The sequence below is a fragment of the Carcharhinus amblyrhynchos genome, chromosome 15 (genome assembly GCF_965287045.1).
Source record: "Carcharhinus amblyrhynchos chromosome 15, sCarAmb.v2.hapA, whole genome shotgun sequence".
In the NCBI taxonomy this organism is placed as follows: Eukaryota; Metazoa; Chordata; class Chondrichthyes; order Carcharhiniformes; family Carcharhinidae; genus Carcharhinus; species Carcharhinus amblyrhynchos.
Window position 1 is genome coordinate 31,845,775 of NC_137338.1, and position 20,001 is coordinate 31,865,775.

The 20,001-nt window shown below is 43.8% G+C and overlaps 1 protein-coding gene across 1 annotated transcript in view; it reads right to left on the reverse strand.

Annotated features, from left to right (window-relative positions):
- The window catches only part of LOC145353527 (sperm-associated antigen 17-like), a 194,436-nt gene that overhangs the window by 141,096 nt on the left and 33,339 nt on the right, over positions 1-20,001 (reverse strand). Inside the window, exons 12-15 of the mRNA XM_080204336.1 lie at positions 18,837-18,923; positions 12,963-13,076; positions 10,454-10,604; positions 3,395-3,625 (exon numbers count right to left, since the gene is read on the reverse strand). Coding sequence (XP_080060462.1) covers positions 3,395-3,625; positions 10,454-10,604; positions 12,963-13,076; positions 18,837-18,923 — 583 coding nt within the window. The remainder of the gene's footprint in view (positions 1-3,394; positions 3,626-10,453; positions 10,605-12,962; positions 13,077-18,836; positions 18,924-20,001) is intronic.

Consider the following 20,001-nt stretch of genomic DNA (forward strand, 5'->3'; position numbering starts at 1 on the left):
CAAAAAATATTTAGTTCTAAATTGTTTTACATAAGAACATAAGAAATAGGAGCAGGAGTAGGCCATCTAGCCCTTCGAGCCTGCCCCGCCATTCAATAAGATCATGGCTGATCTGTCGTGGCTCAGTTCCACATTCCCGCCCTCTCCCCATAACCCTTAATCCCCTCTCTTATCAAAAACCCATCAACCCGCGTCTTAAAAATGTTTAGCGAGGTAGCCTCCACCACGTCAACGGGCAGAGAATTCCAGAGATTTACCACCCTTTGCGTGAAGAAGTTCTTCCTCAACTCCGTTCTAAACCGCCCCCCCTTTATCTTGAGGCTGTGCCCCCTAGTCCTACTGTCCTTTCTGAGCGGGAAGAGCCTCTCCATCTCTATCCTATCCATCCCATTCATCATCTTATATGTCTCAATGAGATCTCCCCTCATTCTTCTAAACTCTAACGAGTACAAGCCTAGTTTATTCAGCCTCTCCTCATAGCTCAACCCCCTCAACTCCGGCATCAGCCTAGTAAACCTCCTCTGCACTCCCTCCAAGGCCAAAATATACTTGCGTAAGTACGGCGCCTAAAACTGCACACAGTACTCCAGCTGTGGCCTCACCAATGCCCTATACAGCCGCAGCAAGACCTCCCTACTTTTATATTCAATTCCCCTCGCTATGAAGGCCAGCATCCCATTCGCCTTCCTGACCACCTGCTGTACCTGCAAGCTGGGTTTTTGCAACTCATGCACAAGGACCCCGAGGTCCCTCTGCACTGTCGCCTGCTGCAGTTTTTCGCCACGTAAGTAATAGTCCTTCCTACCATTATTCCTACTAAAGTGGACCACCTCACATTTGCCAACATTAAATTCCATTTGCCATTTCCTGGCCCATTCGCCCAGCCTATCTAGATCCTTCTGCAGACTCTCCACACCCTCCGCACAATTTGCCGAGTGTTTTAATTTACAACGTCCAGTAATTTTCCACGGTTACATACAGGAAGCAGATACAATTCTTTTTAAAATTGAAAAACACTGAAAGATCAACAGGTGTTCCCAGAAAACATATTAATGTTATTAAAAAAAGGGAGGAGTAAAGCCTTATTCCACCATTCAATACGATCCTGGTTGCTCTTCGATCTCAACTCCACTTTCCCACTCACTCCCCATATCCCTTTATTCCCTGAGACACTAAAAATGCATCTAGTTCAGCCTTAAATATATTCAACAACAGAACATCCAGACTCTTTGGGTAGAGAATTCCAAAGCTTTGCTGATCTGGCAGCATCAAAGACATTTGTGGCTCATTATCTCTGAAGAGATAATGATCAGAACTCCCCACTCGCCTGACAAAGGAGCAGCGCTCCGAAAGCTAGTGGCGTTTGCTACCAAATAAACCTGTTGGACTTTAACCAGAAGTTGTGAGACTTCTTACTGAGATAATGATTCCCATGGATTACAGAGGCCTAATTCAAAAGGAAATTATACAGAGGTCATCACTATTTCATCAGCCATGCCTGGAAAACTGGAATCTAATAGTCTGCTAGGTGAAAAAGCCTGGCAACCTTCCTTTCAAATTCTTAATGGTTGGAACATTAACAATCCCAGGAATGCAGACAAAGGGTCAAAGCTACAATGGAGAGATGGGAGTCATGTGACATGATTCCCTCCTCCTTCCCTCAAAGCTGGAAGAACTAGCTATACTGTGTCTTGCTGCACTGCAAATCAGTCTGCCATCTTCCATCTAACAAGCAGCAACACCGAAAGGGGGCTCTGTCCAGCTATAGTTTTTCTACTGGAATTTCTAACTTCCATACTATCACCAACAAGACTAATTAATATCTGCATGCCTATTTCATTGTGGAAGTCATCTTGACTGGAAAACTGAATTATACAGCATCAGTTTTCAATCTGCTGACTTCTGCGATGGAATGCAACATTTGGATCACGATTCTGGACTCTGGACCCATGTGAAACAATGATTACTTATTCTGTGATCTTCACCTTGCAAATCTTTCTTTCTTTATTTGTTGTTTATTTTCTGAAATCATAGGGACCTATGTAATGACACCCCGTCCTGCGTTTTGACTGTACGAGAATAAACTAACCCTCTGAGTTTACCCAACTCGAGGCTGGTATGGGGTTATTAATAGATATTGGATCATACCAAAACTGAGGGGCTGGGAAATGTGTCACTGCTTATAAAAGGGGAAATCAAAATCAAAACACCTCTCTGTTTGCAGATGGATAATAAGAGAATAAATTAAAGCTGTTTTAATTAAAATCCCCTCCTGTCCATATCAATTGTCACCATCTAATTCACGCAGTACACATTCTCGGTCTTGCTTGTCAAAGACAAATACGATCAAATCACAAATGTGCCTTGAGATTTTCAGCCTGGGAATATTGTGGGATCTTCCCTCATCATTTTCCAATCTAAACCCCAGGCAGGCAAGACTCTGTGATAGGAGCAGCTACTCATCCTGATCATGTCTTAACAAAAAATAACTTTCTTTGCAAATTTAATATTTAAAACTTCAAAAATGAGAGGAAACTCTTTAAAACTAATCATATTTTCTTTCTTAAAGGTTTGAAACCAACAAATGATAATTTGTTTAATTAACTGTCAACCTTTTGACGTTTGGCTTGTTTCATTGTCGGTCATACTTAATGGATTGGTGATTCGCCCAATAAACTAAGAATCCTAAATGCGATCTATCTGTCTAATACATTGAAAGAAAACAATAATTGCAGCTAACATCATGAAAGCAAAATCTTATGAAATCTTTCTTACAATATTTGCTTATTTAATTAATGGATTTAAAGACAGGTGTTGACCAGTCATAACCATATAGTTTTAAGTTCATTTATTAGTGTCACAAGTAGGCTTACATCAACATTGCAGTGAAGTTACTCCACACTTTGGCACCTATTCAGGTACACTGAGGGAGAATTTAGCACGATCAATGCACCTATAATGTATAGATATGTTATATATATAAATATATATTCTATATATTACCATAATTGTAAATCGTATTGAATAACCTTTAAAATGATATAAAGCACATTCAATATAAAATATTAATCTCCACCAGTTAGGAAGATCTGCTGCAATAATTCCATCTTATGTCCTCAGTATTTTATTCATCACAACTGACATTAGTCTGAAAAACTGAGATTCATTTAGAGAGGGGTTTACAGCACGGAAACAGGCTCCTCAGCCCAACTTGTTCATGCTACCCTTTCTTTTTTAAAACCCCTAAGCTAATCCCAATTGCTCGCATTTGGCCCATATCCCTCTATACGCACCATACCCATGTAACTGTCTGAATGCTTTTTAAAAGACAAAATTGTACCCGCCTCTACTACTACTTTAATTTAATTTACTTTAAACCCAATCAGGGTATTACCTGCACAAACATTAATGCTTTTTTTCTGTGTCTTCTTGGCACTAAGAATCCGTTTCATCTCTTTTGCAAACCTGACAGGGTTATCCCATGGTATGTGTACTGACTGAGATCGTTCGTTCGATATATCTTTCTTCTCTTCTAATTCTCCACTCTCTTTCACTTTGGTAAATTTCATGCTCTCAAACACAAACTGCTTGAAAGCTCTCTCCAACTCAGAATTTGTCACATTTTCTAAGTGAAAAAATACATATTGTAACTTGTCAATTAGATCGTCCACATCGAAAAAAAAACTAACAATTATCTCAGGTACAAAAATAAGATTACTTTGACTTCGCATCATGGATTTCTCAAATATTCTCAAAAATTAAGAATTAGTATTGCAAGGGTATCACATTGAAATGTTTCAGTGATTCATGCATTTGAATTACTTTTTGAAGTACCATGATAATTGGTGCATATGCAAACAGCATTTTCACCCTAGGATAGCAACGTCTCAAACCAGTAATGAGATGAATTAATCTGATTTTTTAAAAAGATATATTTTCATGGAGAGAAATGCGAGCTCATTTTTCATACGAACTTCCCATTATTTGAACAAGGTCACTAAATCATTGATGTCCACCTGTACTATTAGAATAGGTATACAGGAACTCCATCTCATTTCATGAACAGCATCTTTGACACTCCCTTGGCACAGGAATGAAGTATCAGCTTTGCTTACAGGACTTTGTAAGATAAAGTTCCTGATGTGAAGTCTTGCCCATCAGAAGCACAAATTGGAAAATCATATGCACACCATCCACGACTTTCTGGTCATGCTTTAGTGGCAACATCAGATTCTCCTTAAGGTCGGGCTGGGTGATTCCAGAAGGGTAGATTTCAACCCATTTTCCTTTGCCCCCCCAACCCTGTCCCATTTTCCTGCTTGGGGTTCAATAGATGTGACAGGAGGTTTCCAGTGGGAATCCCCACTGTCAAAAGAGAGATCACTGGGTGATCAAAGATGGCGCTGGTGTGAGAGGAAGCATAATCCACAGGTGGCAAGATCCTTCTTGAAATCTGGCAGTTTGATGCCGCCTGGAGAGAGTTTAAAGTACATCAAGCAAACTTCAAACATACCTGGAGTGCTGTTGCAAAGAGAGAACTTTGAACGTTCAACTGGAAAGGATTATTTTTAGATTCCTTCCTGCCACAGAATTTACTGTGTGTGTTCAACAGGGAAGTGACTGTGAATTGCAGCTCTGTCTGCAAACTCTCTCTCTGTTCTTTCTTTCACCCAAGAAAGAAAGGCTGAATTAAGGTAGAAAGCAGGAGCCACCGAGGTCCTGTAGCAAATTGCAAGCTGCTTTTAGATTGCTTTTTTTGCAGCTAGAGCTCTACAAGAGGCATGTTGGGACTTGAGGTTCAGTCTAGAACCATTTGTAGTTTTTTTCACTCAGTCAAGCTTGAATTGATTTAAAATGAAAGGCAGTCAGGGAAGAACTCCTGTGTGATAAAAAACTGTCATCCTGAGGACACTGCTGTTTCTTTTTTCACCCAACCAAGGGTGAATTAAAGTGAGGGAGAAGAGTTGCAACTTGCAGCTCGGCTGGGAATTCTTTGCTGCTTTTGTTCATCGATGATGTGGAGATGCTGGCGTTGGGCTGGGGCGAACGCAGTAAGAAGTCTCACAAAACAAGGTTAAAGTCCAACTCATGACCTCCGAAAGCTAGTGGCGTCTGCTATCAAATAAACCTGTTGGACTTTAATCTGGTGTTGTGAGACTTCTTACTTTGTTCATCCAGTCAAGGGTAAGGTGAAAAGCAATCCATGTAAAAACTCTGGTAGATCAAACAGCGAGGTAGCTTGATATGTGGACCAAGAAATAGTGCTCCAGACTGGAGGAAATGAGTAAGCCCATGGGAGCTGGCACTGGCGAAATGGCAGGAAGCAAATCAAAATCAAAGAGTGGCTCCACAGCGGCAGAAGGGGGGTCTCCACCACGCTCTCCTGGAGGAGTACCTGAACAGAGAATGCTGAGCGAAAGGGGAAGCTATTATGGAGGCCATGCAAAGATTGGACAGTAAGTAGGACTGGTGGGCCACTGAGTTTGTTGTACTGGAGAATTTCTTGTTTCCCGAGTTGTGATAATTAAACTTAACAAAGTTTGCTTTTCTTAAAATCAACTAGTTTTTATTATCACAAGACTGCATACAGAATATGGCCGAACCTTGGAAACTGAGACCAGTCCGCACTAACTGCTGATTCTATCCCAAGACTGCACCCACTACAAGGATCAATTCAATAATTATACATTTTCTTATCAGCTTACATGATTTTAGTAATACAAGCAGTGTTACATTGAACAAAATGAATTCTGTGGCTCCCTCATCCCCGACCTTGGTTCTGTGACTTCTTTATGCCTTATTTTCTGTAATAAACAAATTCTGTTACTCCCTCCTCCCCGGCCTTATCTAATGTCTCGTATGTTACCTCATGGTATATGGAGTCAACTTTTTCAAAACAGACTGACGCCAAGCATTTGGCCTTCACTGGTTGTAGTCATTTCTTTGTTCAAAGTCAGTCAGTTTTACAGGGGTCTGGCATTTTGAAATGGCTTGGTCTGCTGTCCTTATTTCATACTAAATACTTGACCATTTTTCCCATCAGGCCACTGCTTCATTTGTACACTATCACAAGTTGCGAATCAAGATAGACGAGCTGAGAGAGGAGCTCGGATCCTCTGTTAAATCTCTTCAGGTGTCACTGTTGCCCATGAGAACCGCTCGAAGGGGTTTGAGGACTCAGAGGCAGTTAGTGGAAACACTATCTCCGAGCTGAAGAACCAAGTTACTCATTTGACATCAGAGTTAAGTCCCTGTGATGAGATGGAAAGGTGCCAAAGACAAAATAATATGTCTGATAGGCCTTCAGGAGAGAATCGAGGGCCCAAATATCACAGGCTTTGTCCCCTGGCTATTGAAGAATATGCTGGAACTTGAGAATGAATCACTTCTGGATCATGCACAGAGTGTCACGGGCACAGCCCAGACCAGGAGAAGCTCCTTGGCCCATTACTACATGAGTACATTACACCTTGGCATGAGACAGAATCCTGCGGCAAGCAGCACAGGCTATCACTCTGAGGTACCAGGAAAATAAGCTGTTGACATTTCCAGATTTTACCCCGGTAGTGGCAAGGAGAAGGCTGGCCCTCACTGATGTCAAACAACTTCTCTGTGTCTGTTCTGGGGTCTGGTTTGGGCTTCACTTTCCGGCTTGCTTGAAGATTACTCTCAACAATGGAACCAAGCACATTTTTATGGATCTAGTGGTGGCAGTAAAATTTGCAGAACAGACTTTTGAATCCACCGCACAGTGCATGTACGCTGATATTTGTTTTTCATGAACCTGCCTGCTATACCCGGATCAAATTGTCAGCCAGGAAAAGGTAATGGGTTTTGCAACTGTTAGGTTAAGTGTGAAGCGTTTGGTATTTCTACAGACCTTTTCAGATTATAGCACCTGTGACCACGATGGGATTGGAGGTAGAGATTGTGAACCACGTGGAGTACTGTGGAGGCGCCACGATAAGGTGTTGTTGGAGGCACAGGCACCCTGTTTGGGAGGGCGTGTGCGGGAGGGTGGGTGGAGGGGGTGAAAACGCTGTATTTGTGTCTTCTTTGCTATATCACTTTTTTCTCTGTGGGTGTGGTTGGCCTCTTTCAAGCCCACCCCCTCTCTCGAAGTTGGTTCCCCGTGGCTGGTGGGGAGGGTGGGGCCCTGGGGTTTGGCATCTGCCAATGTCAGTAGTTGGGGGGAGACTCCCCAGACAGTAGGGATACCAGCTACTGCTAGGAATGTGGGATGCTGGCTAGGAGGCCCTTATGCTCTGACTTCGGAGCAATCAAGTTCAGTAGCTGGAATGTCAGAGGATTAAATCATCTGGTTAAGCGTGGTAAGATATTTCAGCATCTTCAATAACTGGGTACCCAAATTGCAATCCTCCAAGCGAAGCACCTCAGGCCAGTGGACTATTTTAGGCTCAGTAGAGCATGGGGGTGGTCAATGCTTTTACTCAACTTTTCACACCAAAGCGCGGGGAAGTGGCGGGGGGGGGGGGGGGGGGGGGGGGGGGGGTTGGCAATCCTCATACACAAGTCCTTACCCTTGGTAGTAGCCAATGTCATTTCTGACTCAAATGGCCAATATATAGTTGTCATGGGTAAATTATATGGGATGCTCCTGGTGTTAGTCAATGTGTTTGCCTCAAACTGGGACTGTGAAAAAATTTTCTCGTTGTTTTTTGCACTACTTCCAGATCTGAACTTACATCAGTTGATGTTGGGTGGGGATTTCAACTGAATCCTACCTTGAACCGCTCCTCCCCCAGGATTGCTGTATCTTCCACGTTGGCTTCTCACGGAATACGCAGTGCCGGACCCATTGAGATTTCTTAACCCAACTAATAGGGAATATTCCTTTTTTCACTTGTCCATCCAACATATGCATATATAGATTACTTGTTGGTAGATAATAAGTTGCTCCCAGCTGTGCGTTCGTGCTCCCTCAAAACTGTTGTAATCTCAAATCATGCTCCCTTGATAATGGAATTGGTAGTGGGGAGGAGGGTGGGCTCCCATACGCCTTGATGATTTAATACTTGTTTGCTCTCTGACGATGAATTTGTTAGATTTCTGTTAACCCAGAACGATGATTTCTGTTTAATGATGCTCCGTGAGTCTTGGCAGCTGCCTTATGGGAGACATTGAAGGCTTATTTAGGGGACAGACCATATCTTGTTCAGCGTATGAGGCGAAGCAGAGAGATATGAGGTTATTGGAATTGCTGGGGCGTATTGCCCAAGTTGATGCCACATACGCTGTGGGCCCGTCCCAGAGGTATATAAGGAAGGCTTACTAATACAGGCGGAGTTTGAGACCTTGTCCTCATGTCAAGTGGAAGAGATGTTGTTCAAATCTAAGTATATACACTATAAGCATGGAGACAAGGCAAGCAAGTTACTAGCTTATTAGCTGCGCCAATTCTCCGCCGAAAATCTAATACCACAAACACAGACACCGAATAGGGTCTCTATTTTTCCACAGCGAATAAATGAACTGTTTAGGGATTTTTATTCAACTCTCTATAGCTTGCAGAGTACCACCAATTAGGTGGACTTTCTGGAGTTCTTTGGGGCACTGAATCTTCCTGCGGTGGACTGGGGAAAGGCTGCAGCACTGGAGAAACCAATCGACATTGAAGAAATTGTTAGGGTGGCCAGAGCTATGTTGAGTGGGAAACGTCCCAAAACTCATCTTCAGGGTCAAAATATTGTACTCCACCCTTCTAGCCTTGATCCGGACAAGGAATGTGCATTCAGTCTTTTTCCCTTTGTCCCGGGGCACAAAGCAAAGATGGCCCCTCTTCCCCATTATTTGCCATTGCTATTGAACCTCTTGCTGTGGCTTTTCACAACCGCAAATGAGAGGTGGGGATTGGTTGGGAGGGAATCGAACGGAGAGTATTGTTGTATGCGGACAACCTACTATTATATGTCGGCGACCTGTCCAACTTGACTCCCAAAGTCTTATCTATACTGGAGAGGTTTGGTCGTGTTTTGGGGTACAAGCTTAACTTGAATAAAAGTGAGCTCCTTCCTTTGAATGCAGCTGCCGAAATTCCAAGTGGATTTTGTAGCTTTCACTACACTCTTGGGAAAACGCCTAATCCTGTTTAGGTCGAAATCAGGTGCACCCCCAATGCACTCACAGTGGGTGAAGGAGCTGGTAGATACTATTAAGCTAGAGAAGATGAGGTACACACTACATGGGGCCACTGCTAGGTTCTATAAGGCCTGGCAACCATTCATAGCACATGTTGGGATGCTGAAATTGGAGCCGGGTAAGTAGATACCTGATGGCTCCAAGGCCCCATGCGCTCCAACAGAACCACCCCCCACCTGATTGGTGGACGTGTCCTGGCCCTTTATCTGAGTGTGCCTGCCCACCTTGCCGTGGTGTGCGGACAAACATGAGAACTTTTCTCTTATCCCTCTCACTCTCTTCTCTCTCCTTCGCTGTCTCTCTTTCTTTTCTCCACTCACTAGTTTATAGCCTGGGCTGCTCGGACACTCAGTTGGCTCTCCAGCAGCATTCCTCTGCCTTTTTGTTTTTATATTATTACCATCAATACCAGTGCAATTAGGTGGGACTTGGGCAGGGTGGATGCAGGGGGTACCAGGAGCTTATTCCCTGGCCATGGGGAGCCCTGTGCCCAGTTGAGTTGGAATGTACACACAAGCACTGTGTGGATCTATATCTGTGTTCATTTGTTATGTAAAATATAAGAACATTTTCAATAAACCTATCAAAAAACAAAGAGAGATCACCAATACAATAAATAACTCATAATAGAAGCGACTGCAAGGGAATTTAAAGAGACAGCATAAGGAAAATTAGATTCTTAATTTTTTTGCAATCACTGTTATATTGTCATTTGCAAGGGAACAAGCTTGTGGGGGTGTGACTGATTTAATTGAATTGGGGACAAATAGATTTCAGAAATTTCCTTATAGCTCACAAATTGCAAAACTGTTTTGGCAGCTGTTTCAAGTTTCCCTTTGGGATTTAAGTAGTCTGGCACTTACCATCTTCCACGCCAGAACAGGGAGAAGTACCTGAAAGATCAGAATTAAATCTCCCATCAAAGGCTGCAGTTGAGCCCAACATCTTGAGGCAGGTCAATATTTGGGGTTGAATGAAGGAAGACAAGATGGCTACAAGACCTTTTTCCACCACTGGGAGAATTTAAGCCCTTTATCACTTCTTTCCCAGGCCTATTGCCACTTTCCACACCACAGCTCCAAGAAGCACTGGTAACTGCAGTGGATTTGAGGTATAGCAGAAACCAAATCTACCACTATATGCATGTGATGGGTGGAGAAACCAAGGTTAATGACGGACACATGGAGGAGGTAAACATATGAACATACATTCTGGACAAAATTAAAGATACAGTAAGCATTCAATAAAAATACTCTAACAAGAGTGATGTGAGAGTTGGACTGCAATGTCTTACCATTGGTGCAATAGTACATAAGTTCCTGGATACTGGCCAAACGTTTAGCATCAGTCTCAGGTACAGGATGGGTAAAATTAAGAAACTTTTCCAACGGCAACTTTTTCATCATTTCCTGTTCGATTTTGGCAGGGTCAAATCCTTGGAGTATCTAAGGCAGGAGCAAAAATCAGATCACCCAATTCCTATTGAAAATGTTTTATATCCAACAAGTTGGAGTGGAGAAAAACAAAAAGGAATCAGAACTCTTTTCTTTCTTTCGTAAATGAGATACAGAGTCTGCTTTGTCCCTTGGTCCCCCTGGGATTAAGTGCTGGGTGTTCAATTAATAACCGAACACCAGCAAATCAAAGGCCCAGGGTTGGCAGAAGAGAATCCTACAATAGCCCTCATAGCCTCAGGTAACAAGAGAACACCTGCCAAGGTGATCCAAGCCAGTAAGGCATCAAGTCAGCAGCCTGCCTCCATTGTGGCTGGCAGCGAAGGGTGAGCACTACTGCACAACATGCATAAAAGAATGAAGAAGTCACCTAGGCATATATGGATTATCATGGACAAAAACAGAAAATGCTAGAAAAAGTCATTGGTCTGGCAGCATCCACAGAGAAGGAAAATAGAGTTAATGTTTCAAATCACTCTTCTTCAGAGCTCTGAAGGATCATCTGAACTTAAAACATTTTCTCTCTCTGCAATGCTGTCAGACCTTGTTGTCTTTTTCCAGCATTTTCTGTTTCTTTTCAGTTTTCAGTATCTGCAGTATTTTGTTTTTATTATATTGGATTATTATTGGTATTCATTCAATATGTTGGATTGAATGTTATGTTATGATTCACTTCATTAATTAATTGTCACCTCTGAGGATAGTCTAATATTTGAGATGGGTTTCATACCTATACAATAGTGGTAAAGACAGCAAGCCCATGGTAACTTACAACAGGATTCTCATAAAGAGAGATATGATAAGGCAGGCCCTTGAATTATTTTATGTGCCCTATCAATCAGGATTGGCGAAGGAAAGATAGTGCTCCATTACTGCACGTAGCATTAGGGCACCAGATGTTCAAGTGAATCGCTTCATTATCACGGATTCTGTCTCTCCCTGGCTTCCACCCTCTTCTGTTCTTCATGTGGTGTGATATGCTGGCCTGCATCCTGATCGTCCCCAGCCAATTCATTGTTTGATTGCTTATCTGAGGAGGTTTGATGATAAAAGATGCCAGATCTTTTCCTCTTTGCAAAGCCAGGTTTTGCTGCATGCAGCAAGTAACATAGATCTGGGAGACCCAGCCCATGCATACCGTAGGATGCCAGCAAATTGGTCCAGGAATCAGAATATCATTTTAAGAATACCAATAATCCTTTCAATAGCATTCCTGTTGGAAGCATGGCTTTATATATCATTCTTCTACATTAGAACATAGAAGTCCGACTGGCATCCTGAACCACTACTTTAGCAAGTTGCTCTCCTCACCAGGTAATGGTACCAAAAGCTGTAGCATCTGAGAATGCCTGAGAATACAGGTACCTCGGTACCTCAATACTAAATGGGTACAATGCATACATGTAGGATCCTCAGGTGGTGACCACATATAGTCTACATGTTGGCTGACAAATGCCTCTGGGTGTCCAGTGTGTACATGCATGCAACTGATTGCCCCTTGCACTGCTCCCAAAGCCTCTCCTTCTCTTGGCATAGCCGTCCTCATCAGTACGAACTTGAAGAGGATGTCCACCCTCCAGAACAATGCAGCGACAAGCCTGATGCAATGATAGGCTGCCGCCAGTACTGGATAACCACCTAAACAATTGGAACTTACATCCCTTTCAATGGCAATTAGGGGTTGACAATGAATACTGGCCTAGCCGGCAAAGCACACATCCCTTGAATGAATAGATATGTCTGCCTCCATGGAGAGTTGCAACCATCCATGACACTGCCACTCAGGTGTGCAAAAATAGTTTGAGTATTGCCTATACACCATGCCTCTAGAGTAAGCTTTGCTCCTTGGGCAAAGCTGCCTGTAGCCTTCTACCTTCTACAGACCCTTCAGCATCATCAGATTCTTTAATTAGAAGGTTTCTGCTTCTTCTGGACAGCTAACCTCTTCTCCCTCCTTTTGCCTCATTCACCCTCACCTGGTGAGCCTCCACCACAGCAAACAATCGTCATGGCCCTTACTCACTGTGACTCTTTCTTATTCGCCTTCCCAGTAAGAGTGGTTTAGTGACTGCTGCCCCTCAGCAGCTCCCAGTAAATGTGCAGGAAGTGAACTCAAAACTAATTCCCTCATCTCTAATGCATTTTCAATTGGACTTTTCCTCCAAACAAATAATTATTTCAAAACAGGGTACCTATGTTGGTTGGACCTCATTAGCTTCTGCTTCTATAAAGTGTTTAAAATTCTAACATATGACTGTGACATACTTGACAAATTGCCGATAAACATTAAAACAATGAAGGCATGAAGACGGAAATACATATCTTTAACACGTGCACATGCGTGGGTACCTTCAGATGGTGTGTCCGCCATGTCAGGTTATCATGGAGATTAAGAAGCAGGGGCTGTTTAGTCTCTTCATAGGATCTCTTTTGTTCAGATTTTTTCAACTCTTCAATCATTACCTGTGTAACAATAGCATTCAGAAAGAATATTATGCTCATATCAACTGTTTAAGATCTATTCATAGTTAAGAAGCTACATGTTCTGTTGAGTTGAATGGGATGTTAGTAAACAAAAATAGGTCTCCCGGTCATAATTTTACTGTTTCAAGGTACATATTTGTTTTTAAACATGAAAGGAAAGATTGCTTATAATAGAAGTTTGAATAAATACAGAAAATATCAGAAATATATAAGTAGGTGGATAAGCAATTAAACAACTGAAATAGAAGGCCAAATTAAAGTTTTAGGTGAAACTCTTCCACAGGACAGAATGTTCACAGGAGAAATCCCTAGGGCAGGGTTGTGGAGAGTGGTGGTAAAAAGCTTGAGGGGTCATGACTCTTCAGCAATAATGAACAAGCTTGATAGAACAACTGGTCTTTTCCTATCTATCAATTATGAGCGTTATTATATGTCTAAAGGTGTCAATATCAATTCTGGCATTCGGAATCCATTAATTGCTGAATGGGAGTCCAATTAGTCAGGAATTGAAAAATATCAAAATATATATTTTTGATTATCTAACTTTAGTGGAATGGAAGGAAGTACCTGTTGTTCCTTTGCGAGTACAGATTTCTGTACATCTGCTCGTGGCTCAGAACCTTCCTCAGCTGACTGAGGATGACCCTCAGTCATAAAAACATTACGTATCTGAGGATGACCTTCTTCAGTTTCAGCAGCCTGCACACATTTAAATGAAAGAAACTAGGTTAAATATATCATTTCTAATTAGACTTATAAGCGAAGGACAAAATTTCTAATATTTAAAGTTCTGACGAGAAGGAGCAGAGAGCCAGATGAGAAATTACCTGTTAAAAACCTGCTTAAATAAGTTTAAAGCACTTTGTAGTAAGAACTTACCTTGTAGAACTGTTTAAATCATTTAAAAGCATTTTTGCGGGCTTTTTGTATTTACCGCTTTAAGAATTCTGAGGGAGTGTTTAGAAGGGAGTTGTGGGCTAGCAGGCTTTAAATCAGGGCCAGGTTTAAAAGGAGGCCTGATATGGACAGCGGGCAGCGTCGGAGCAGGCAGCAGAGTGAGCTACTAGGGCTTAAGATCAAAAGGGCTTGAGAGAAAAAGGGCCAGGTAAGTTTGTGTGGAAATTTTCAATATTACTACAGTGAATAATGGAGGGGCATGTGATGTGTTGTTTCTGTATGATGTGGGAGCTGGTGGACCCCAGGGTCCTCCCCAGTGACCATGTCTGCAGCAAGTGCAGGTTGCTGGAGGAGCTCCAGCTCAAGGTAGATGAGCTGGCCTCTGAGCTACAGACACTGAGGCTCATCAGGGGGAGAGAGGGTGCCATTGTCAATGGGGTGCAAGTGACATCCACCCCCCCAGGACTGGCTAACTCTAAGGGTCAGGAACAAGAGGGGGCTGCTGAGAGGAGGAAGGGGGGTGGGGAGAGGAGGAAGGGGGGTGGGGAGAGGAGGAAGGGGGGTGGGGAGAGGAGGAAGGGGGGTGGGGAGAGAGGCCTCAGCCTCTCAATCTGCGTAACAGGTTTGAGGTTCTTGCTTCCAGTCTGGACGAGAACGAGGGAGGTGAGGTTGGTGAGCAAACTGCACACGGTACAGTGATGCAGCAGGGCATAGGCATAGAGAAGGTGAAAAGGAACGTAGTAGTAATTGGGGATAGTGGGGTGAAGGGTATTGACACTGTCCTTTGTCACAATGACAAAGTGCACAGAAGGGTGTGCTGTCTGCCTGGTGCTCGGGGTCCGGGATGTCGCATCTGGGCTGCAGAGGAACCTGGAGTGGGAGGGTGAGAATCCGGTTGTTGTGGTACATGTGGGTGCCAACGACGTAGGCAAATTGCAAACTGAGGATCTGGGGAGGGAGTATGAAAAGCTGGGAATGGAATTAAAAAGTAGAACCGACAAGGTGGTTATCCCTGGGCTACTGCCTGAACCGAGTGCAGACGGGCGTAGGGATGATAGGATTAAGGAAGTGAATGGGTGGCTCAGGGAGTGGTGTGGGAGGAATGGGTTTGCATTTATGGGGCATTGGTATCAGTATTGGGGTAGGTGGGACCTGTTCAGGTGGGATGGGGTTGGTCTGAACCGGGCTGGGACCAGAGTCCTGGCGAATTGTGTAAAGAGGTCTGTAAACAGGGCTTTAAACTAATTGGGGGGGGGGAGGGTAGGTGACATTACGGGGTCTAGAGTTAAGGAGAGGGTACAAGTAAGGGTAGAGGCCGAGGATGTCCCAATAATAAAGGGAGTAGGGGGCGTGAGTATGGTTGGTGGCGTTCCGGCAAATAGGGTCCAGGTGAAGGCTGGGATGAAGGCACTTTATCTGAATGCACGAAGCATTCGGAATAAAGTGGATGATCTGGTGGCCATTACAGAGACGTGGCTGCAAGGTGAGAGGGACTGGGAGCTGAATGTCCACGGGTATCAAGTGTTTAGGAAGGATAGGCAGGAGGAAAAAGGGGGGGGGCGTAGCTTTGCTGATTAAGGATAGCATCAGGGTGGTAGCAAGGGATGATATAGGAACCAAAGAACAGAACGTGGAATCGTTGTGGGTGGAGATTAGGAACAGCAAAGGGAGGAAGACGCTGGTGGGTGTCTATAGGCCCCCGAATAATGATCTGGAGGTGGGGCGGGCTGCTAATGCGCAAATAAGTGCGGCGTGCAGGAATGGGATGGCCGTAATTATGGGGGATTTCAATCTGCATATTGATTGGTCGACCCATGTTGGACGCGGTGGGCTCGAGGAGGAGTTCTTGGAATGCTGCCGGGATAGTTTCCTTGAACAGTGTGTGTTGGAGCCGACGAGGGAGCGAGCTATCTTGGATCTGGTGTAATGTAATGAGGCGGGTAGAATTAGGGACCTTGCGGTGAAGGATCCTCTTGGGGAGAGTGATCATTGTATGGTGGAGTTTCTGGTGCAGATGGAGGAGGAGAAAGTGGGTTCCCGGACCCGCGTCCTTTGTTTGAACAGAGGGGAGTACGGTAGGATCAGAGAAGAATTGGCGAATGTGGACTGGGGGAGCGCGTTGGAAGGTAGGTCTGCTGAGGAGCAGTGGAGGATCTTTAAGGAGATCTTTCTTGGTGCTCAGCAGAAATTTATTCCGATGGTCAAAAAGGACCGTAGGAGGAGAGGTAATAAGCCGTGGATAACGAAGGAGGTGAAGGAAAGTGTTAAATTAAAAGCGGAGGCATTTAGAGTAGCGGGCGAGAAGAGGATTGGGAGAGGTTTAAATGTCAACAAAGATTGACAAAGAAGTTGATAAAGAAGGGTAGGAGAAACTATGAAGCTGGGCTAGCGCTTAATATAAAAAAGGATAGCAAGAGTTTTTATAAATATATAAAAAGGAAGAGGCTGGCTAGGGTGAACGTTGGACCCTTAGAGGATGAGAAGGGGGACCTAGTGGTAGGGGATGGGGATATGGCTGAGGTCTTGAATAACTTTTTTGTTTCGGTCTTCACGGAGGAGGACGTGAATAATTTGCTGGGTGTTAGCGATGGAAAGGTGGTAGGACTGGAGGGTTTCAATGACATTACTGTTACTAGAGATGTAGTGCTCGACAGACTGGAGGGGCTGATTGTGGACAAGTCCCCAGGACCGGATGGAATGCATCTGAGGGTTCTGAAAGAAAAGGCGGAGGTGATAGTGGATGCCTTGGTAGTTATTTTCCAAACGTCGCTGGATTCCGGGGAAGTGCCGGAAGATTGGAAAACGGCTAATGTTACGCCGTTGTTTAAGAAGGGTGCCAGGCAAAAGGCAGGGAATTATAGGCCGGTTAGTTTAACGTCTGTTGTAGGTAAAATGTTAGAATCCGTCATCAAGGAGGAAATAGCGAGGCATCTTGAGGGGAATTGCTTGATAGAGCAGACGCAGCACGGTTTCGTTAAAGGGAAGTTGTGTCTGACAAATTTACTGGAGTTCTATGAGGATGTGTCTAGGGCGGTGGATAGAGGAGAGCCGGTGGATGTGGTCTTTCTTGATTTTCAGAAGGCGTTTGACAAGGTACCTCACAAGAGGTTATTGCAGAAGGTCAGGGGACATGGAGTTGAGGGTAGGGTGTTAGCGTGGATAGAGGATTGGTTGTCAAATAGGAGGCAGAGAGTGGGGGTTAATGGGTGCTATTCGGATTGGCGGTTGGTGACTAGTGGAGTGCCCCAGGGGTCGGTGCTGGGGCCTCAGCTATTTACCATTTATATAGATGATCTGGAGGAGGGAACTGAGTGAATGGTGTCGAAATTTGCTGATGACACCAAGATTGGTGGAACGGCAAATTGTGCGGAGGGTGTGGAGAGTCTACAGAAGGATCTAGATAGGCTGGGCGAATGGGCCAGGAAATGGCAAATGGAATTTAATGTTGGCAAGTGCGAGGTGGTCCACTTCGGTAGGAATAATGGTAGGAAGGGTTATTACTTACGTGGCGAAAAACTGCAGCAGGCGACGGTGCAGAGGGACCTCGGGGTCCTTGTGCATGAGTCGCAAAAACCCAGCTTGCAGGTGCAGCAGGTGGTCAGGAAGGCGAATGGGATGCTGGCCTTCATAGCGAGGGGGATTGAATATAAAAGTAGGGAGGTCTTGCTGCGGCTGTATAGGGCATTGGTGAGCTGGAGTACTGTGTGCAGTTTTGGGCACTGTACTTACGCAAGGATATTTTGGCCTTGGAGGGAGTGCAGAGGAGGTTTACTAGGCTGATGCCGGAGTTGAGGGGGTTGAGCTATGAGGAGAGGCTGAATAAACTAGGCTTGTACTCATTAGAGTTTAGAAGAACGAGGGGAGATCTCATTGAGACGTATAAGATGATGAATGGGATGGATAGGATAGAGGTGGAGAGACTCTTCCCGCTCAGAAAGGACAGTAGGACTAGGGGGCACAGCCTCAAGATAAAGGGGGGGCAGTTTAAAATGGAGTTGAGGAAGAATTTCTTCAGTCAAAGGGTGGTGAATCTCTGGAATTCTCTGCCCGTTGAAGTGGTGGAGGCTACCTCGCTAAATATTTTTAAGAAGCGGGTTGATGGGTTTTTGATAAGAGAGGGGATTAAGGGTTATGGGGAGAGGGCGGGAATGTGGAACTGAGCCACGACAGATCAGCCATGATCTTATTGAATGGCGGGGCAGGCTCGAAGGGCTAGATGGCCTACTCCTGCTCCTATTTCTTATGTTCTTATGTTCTAAAACACACATCCTGCCTTTCATACTATAGCAAAATAATATATAACATGCAGAATTCATATCTAATCTCGGCCAACAACATTAATGCACCTGAAATTGCCACCATTTCGATTTAGTCTTTATTGCACACAGCAGTCCATGCTCCAGTTTGATTTCATTCTTAAAAAATATGAAATTACTATTTCATAAAAAGTAGATACCCCTACTTAACACTTTTTCACTTCTGTTAAGACTTCCTCAAAGCTCTTCATACAGCAACTTAAATTGATATAGCAGCTTTAATGTAAAGCATGTCCTAAGGGAGTTCACAAAGACAAGGTGGTGTGAAACAAGTACAGAGATGATAGGCAAGCAGCAACTTGTGCAGAGCATCACATAAGCACCTCTCACATTTATTACTTTTGCAATTACTTTTGAAGTTTAGTTACTGCTACTCGATAGATTTGACTGGGAGGTGGAGGGTGCATTATCTCAGGTGCTGGGTTTGTTCCATATTAAAATGAATTAAAAGAAAAGGTACACACAAGGAAGAGGTAAGACCGGGAACAAATATCAGCGTTCAAAAGGATCAGTTGTTATGACTTGCCTGTTCTCCGATATCTTGGAATGATGTTCGTTTGAATGACTCATTCATTGGCTTTTGTGGGGGCTCCTTAAACTCTTCAATTATTTTCTGTACAAAAGTTTTAAAGAGGGAAAATATTCTTCACAAATTGGGATTATTAATGTTCATGTTATTCCTACCTCAGGACACCATTAATTACAATAAACACAAAACTACTGTAGAATCTTTAAAAGATTTACTAGGATATAGTGTGGAACCTGAAGCATCTCTTCCACAAAGGTGGGAACAATTTTGGATCAAGAACTGACATTCTGGTTGCTCTTTTGCAGAGGAAACCAATTAAGAACTCACCTCCTGGCTTGCCGACCAATTAGGGACGACAGCTAGGATGATGTTGGCATTTTATCAGAAGAAGTGGCATGTTTCAGAAAAGCTTAACAGAGATTGGATTTTTCAGACTATGACATCAACAGGAATGGAGAGGAAGGCTGCCCCCACCCCTCAATCCCCCCACCCTGAGTTGGTGAGCATTCTCAAGGAGAGAAGCCTCCCAAAACAAATAGGCAAATAGGAAGTGGCTGAGGATATCATCAGCTGGAGCGTGTTTCCTTCAAAAGATGGTGCACCAAGAAGGGAGTGGCACAACACATCAGGTGCCAATTCCAGTGCTCAGCATTTTCCTGCAATAACGCTCCTCAAGACCACACACCGTGCAGCTCTACTCATTTCTCACAGTCCAAGCATTCAAGCTGGAGAAGATCTGCAACCCTATCATCACAAAGCTCTATTAGGATGCTGGTGGACCACTATTTGGCTTGCCTGGTGATGGCGGTGCTCCTTATGGTGCAGGCGCATCACCCAGTCCCACCATTGAGGAGGTTGATTAACAGTAAACAGACAACACTCATACTTTCCCTCAGCTCATTGCTCTCTTGCATCCCTGTTTCATAATGACCTTCCACAAATGGTCTTTCTCATCTCAGCAATCATATACTGCTTTACAGGCTGTACTAACTCAAATCATAATACGGACAGTGTGAAATGAAACCAAAACTCCCATATATGCAAACATCTTTGTTTAACATGATTCTAACTAGAGTTTTACCCTCTCCTACCTCAGAAACACTAATTTAAACTCAGTCGAATTGATGTCATATTTCTTATATCCAATAATACAAACATAGAT